This window comes from Augochlora pura, chromosome 1 (assembly GCF_028453695.1).
Source record: "Augochlora pura isolate Apur16 chromosome 1, APUR_v2.2.1, whole genome shotgun sequence".
Taxonomy (NCBI): domain Eukaryota; kingdom Metazoa; phylum Arthropoda; class Insecta; order Hymenoptera; family Halictidae; genus Augochlora; species Augochlora pura.
Window position 1 is genome coordinate 3,313,545 of NC_135772.1, and position 3,709 is coordinate 3,317,253.

General features: G+C 42.9%; 1 protein-coding gene across 1 annotated transcript; it reads right to left on the reverse strand.

Annotated features, from left to right (window-relative positions):
- Positions 1-1,080: 1,080 nt before the first annotated feature.
- LOC144470080 (uncharacterized) lies at positions 1,081-3,501 on the reverse strand. Its single transcript, XM_078180893.1, has 2 exons — positions 3,352-3,501; positions 1,081-2,011 (listed from the first exon to the last, which is right to left on the reverse strand). Exons 1-2 carry the CDS (start codon positions 3,475-3,477, stop codon positions 1,313-1,315), a joined length of 825 nt encoding a protein of 274 aa, XP_078037019.1. The 5' UTR covers positions 3,478-3,501; the 3' UTR covers positions 1,081-1,312.
- Between the last annotated feature and the right edge of the window lie 208 nt (positions 3,502-3,709).

Genomic DNA, 3,709 nt, shown 5'->3' on the forward strand with positions numbered 1-3,709 from the left:
CGAACCCGGGGACGCAACGGGGGGGACACGGGGCGCACACTTATCTGAGCACACGTCGTCGGCGCAGGGTAAACGGCTGAAAACCGTGCAACAGACAGTTCCACACACATCGTGTCGGAACTGTCTACTCCCGGTTTCGTTCGCCGCCCCCCCCCCCCCCCCCCGATCCTCTTTTCTGCCCCGTCCGCGTCTCGCATCCCCACCCGAGGGCCGGCCCCCGATCGCGCGGACTGCAAAACGCGGCCCTCCGCGCCCCCTTTTCTCTCGGCTCCCACCACCCCCAAGGCGGGGGGGAGGGGGAGGGATGGGGGGCACACACCACCGTGGTATATTTTTTCGCGCGGCTCGCCGCCTCGAGCGGCATTATTAATGACCGCGGAAACCGCGTCAAAGATCTCTCACGAGAGAGCGTGTGCGCGCGCGCGCGCGCGAGCGCGAAACCGGCGAGAGCGTGATCCGTCCGCGTGTGTACGATACGCATTTTTTTCCTGCGCCGCCGCCGCCGCCGCCGCCGCCAGGTGATGAATGGCGGCTAAACCGGAGTCGGAATGTTCTTGTCCCGCCGCGGTGTGTAGAATCGGCGAGAGATCCGTGGACGAGCTACTAGACGCATCGTGATTTAACGCGGTCCGGCGCGTATGACGTGCCATTGTGATTTAGGTGCTTAGATATTAACAGCTCCGTAGCCGCGGCAGACGATATATACGCGCGCCCGCGGAGCACGGATTTTCACCGGAGAATAGCTGATACGACGCGAAAGACTGCACCGCAAGCAGCGTCCGTCAAAGCGGTTCGACTCGCGCCGATGCGATCGCGTTATTAATGGAGAAATCATATCGCGACGCGATCTTTAGATTTTACCTGTCGGCTAATACACCTGGAATCGACGGCAACTCCTGTCGCGATGTTTCGTTAAGATCGATACACGATTGTTAACACTTTTAGTACCGAGGAACGATGTATCGTTGATGGCTACCCTTGAACAAATATTTTTGTCAATAATATATTATACAAGACATTAAATCTCAATAATATATTATACAGAATATTATATCTCAATAATATATGTTATACAAAATATTATACCTCAACAATATACTATATTTAAAAATCACAATATATAAGGATTACATAAACATAACATATTACGCAAAATACCATATCTCAACAATATATGAAATTTAAAAAATACTCCAAAAAAGGCTCTACAATTTTTAATTGTCCAACAAGCACAGTCAACGCTTCAAAACTGCTTCATCCTCAATAATTATGCGATCGCCAAATAAAATTAATTAGCACCCCAATCTGACTCTTAAACCTTCGACTTCTTCAACTGAGCTACGTCAGCTTCTAAATCAACGACTTTCTTCCTAAGCTCTCTAACTTGTTCGTTCAATCCAGCAACAGAGTGCGGCAAAATGTCGGAAGAGCCGATTTTGCGGTCAACGCATGCATTCAAGATGGCGTCGTCCTCCTCCGCGCCGGGCTCGTGAGCCAAGCATTCCCCGATCAGTAGATCGCTGAGGCCCCAGTCCCTGATGAAACGGATGTGATTGCTGCCCAGGTACCAAGTCATCGATGATCGGCAACGGTAATTCCACGGATTCCCAGCGATCAAGATCGTCTTCAGTTTGGTTAGTTTTCTAAGCAGATCCGGCGACAGACACGTGTTCAGCTCGTTGTGAGCTATGTCCCAAACCACGAGCTCTGGGAGCAGTTCGTAGAATTCGTTGTCTATGGCGACGATATGGTTTTTCCATATGCTCAATGATTTCAGTGTTGGTAATCCTCTGATCCACGTGGCGTCGATTTTACGAATTTTGTTGTTCACCAAGCCGAGTACTTGAAGTTTAGACAGGCCTCTGAAGGCGTCCGCTTCTATCTCTTCCACTCCGCATCCAGTTATGTTCAATTCTAGCAACGAAGGGTATTGCTTGAACGCGTCTGTTTTTATTTTACTGATGTTCGAATTGATTATGCTGAGGCCCTTTGCGGTGGCTGGTATCTGCAACTGTTTATCGACGCCTTTGAATATTAAAATCGTCGCTTTAACCCAAAGCGAAGGGGTTATATTGTGATTGATTTTGTGGATGCGTCTTTGAAGATGATTGCAGCGTTGATTTTTAGAGTTAGTGATGGTGAAATTATATTTATATTACTTTAAGGTTATCAAAAATTGTATTTGAGAAACGTAGTTTAATTTCTAAGTGATTGGAAATTAGTGGCCTGTGTATTAATCCTTTGCGGACGAGAGGCGACTCTCGATCTTCATTTTAAGATAATTTTTATATAAATTATATAATTGTATATAATTGCATAATAATCGTATATAAATATTATTCGTATTATACACAAATTAAAATAATTTATATACAAGATAAAATCGCCTCATCCTAAAAAGTCGTCGTCCACTAAAGATATAATAATATTTCTATATTTCTCTTGCACATAGAAAAATTTTTCTGACAATCCACACAAACAAAGAAAAGTAATACAATTTCTGCATAAAATTCAATTGTCTCTAAAATGTCGAAACAGTACACCAGGATTAAACAAATAGTTTCACTGTGCAGTATAAGAGACAATCTCCAAGCGAGAGGACCTTATAAAACGATTTCGTTTGTATTTCGTGAACGAAGCATAATTTGTAATTTCTACCAACATCATCCCTCGCTTGAATATTCCCTCTATTGCGTGAAATAATTAGATTTTCTGCTACATGTTTTGCCCGCTAAATAAATTAAAAATTATGTGGGAAGCTTGATATAGCATGCTTTCCTTTATATTTTTAGTTAATTAGTATGTCGTATTTATTATGTAGAAAAATTTTTGTTTAGTGAAGGAGGTGTTAAGAGATTATCATGATGCAATTTGGAGTGATTTATAGGTTAAAAGACTTTTGTGATAATTGAGTAAAGTTATTATGCGATGAGCTTCAAGAGGCAGTGATTACGACTTGTTTATTACATGCATGTTATCGTAATTGTTGCATTGTACTACACTATCTTGTTCGGCAGATTCCATGGAATACTTTACATTATTATTATTACTATTATTGCTATTATTATTATTATTATTATTTTATTACTGTTACTATTTCCCTTTTTCTCCAGTGTTATATCTGCCTTTCAATTCAACTATTACTATTATTATTACTATTATTATAATTATTATATTACTACTGTTATTATACTATATTACTACACAAACTATATTAATATCCCCAAGCAAAGTGTCATCAAATTCACAAACTTCCTCTGCTTCCTCAAATTTAATTACTCATCGCCCCGAACCCATCAGCGTATCGAACACTGAAACGCGAAACGAATCGAAAACAACACTGAAACTTACGTTCTCCAAATTGTTCAGACCATCGCATTCATAATAATCCGCCTGTCCCTTCAATCCCGGCCGACAAGCCGCGAAACAAGCGACCATAAGAGCCGCGAATTCTGCCGAAGTGAACAGAACCTTCATCTTGAACCAAGTTCGAACAACAACTATGTCTGGCTTACCCAGGCGACACCGCTTTTATACCGATTCGAGAGAGTCGCGAGGTCGTCGTCAATGTCAGGGTCGTCGCCGTTAAGGAAAATATAAACCGGGAAAGTACAGCGCTGTGTCGGTTAAAAACATGATGCTCTGACGTAGTAAAACACAGCGACTGTGCATCGAGGCGCGCGCGTCGCGCATACCAAATGCGAGTATC

What these genes read in the sequence shown, in the direction of transcription:
- LOC144470080 (XM_078180893.1), bottom strand. Translation starts at nt 3,477, where the DNA reads ATGAAGGTTCTGTTCACTTCGGCAGAATTCGCGGCTCTTATGGTCGCT. An exon ending in GTCTGAACAATTTGGAGAAC is followed by an intron (nt 2,012 to 3,351) that starts GTAAGTTTCAGT and finishes GTCGATAAACAG; the next exon opens with TTGCAGATACCAGCCACCGC.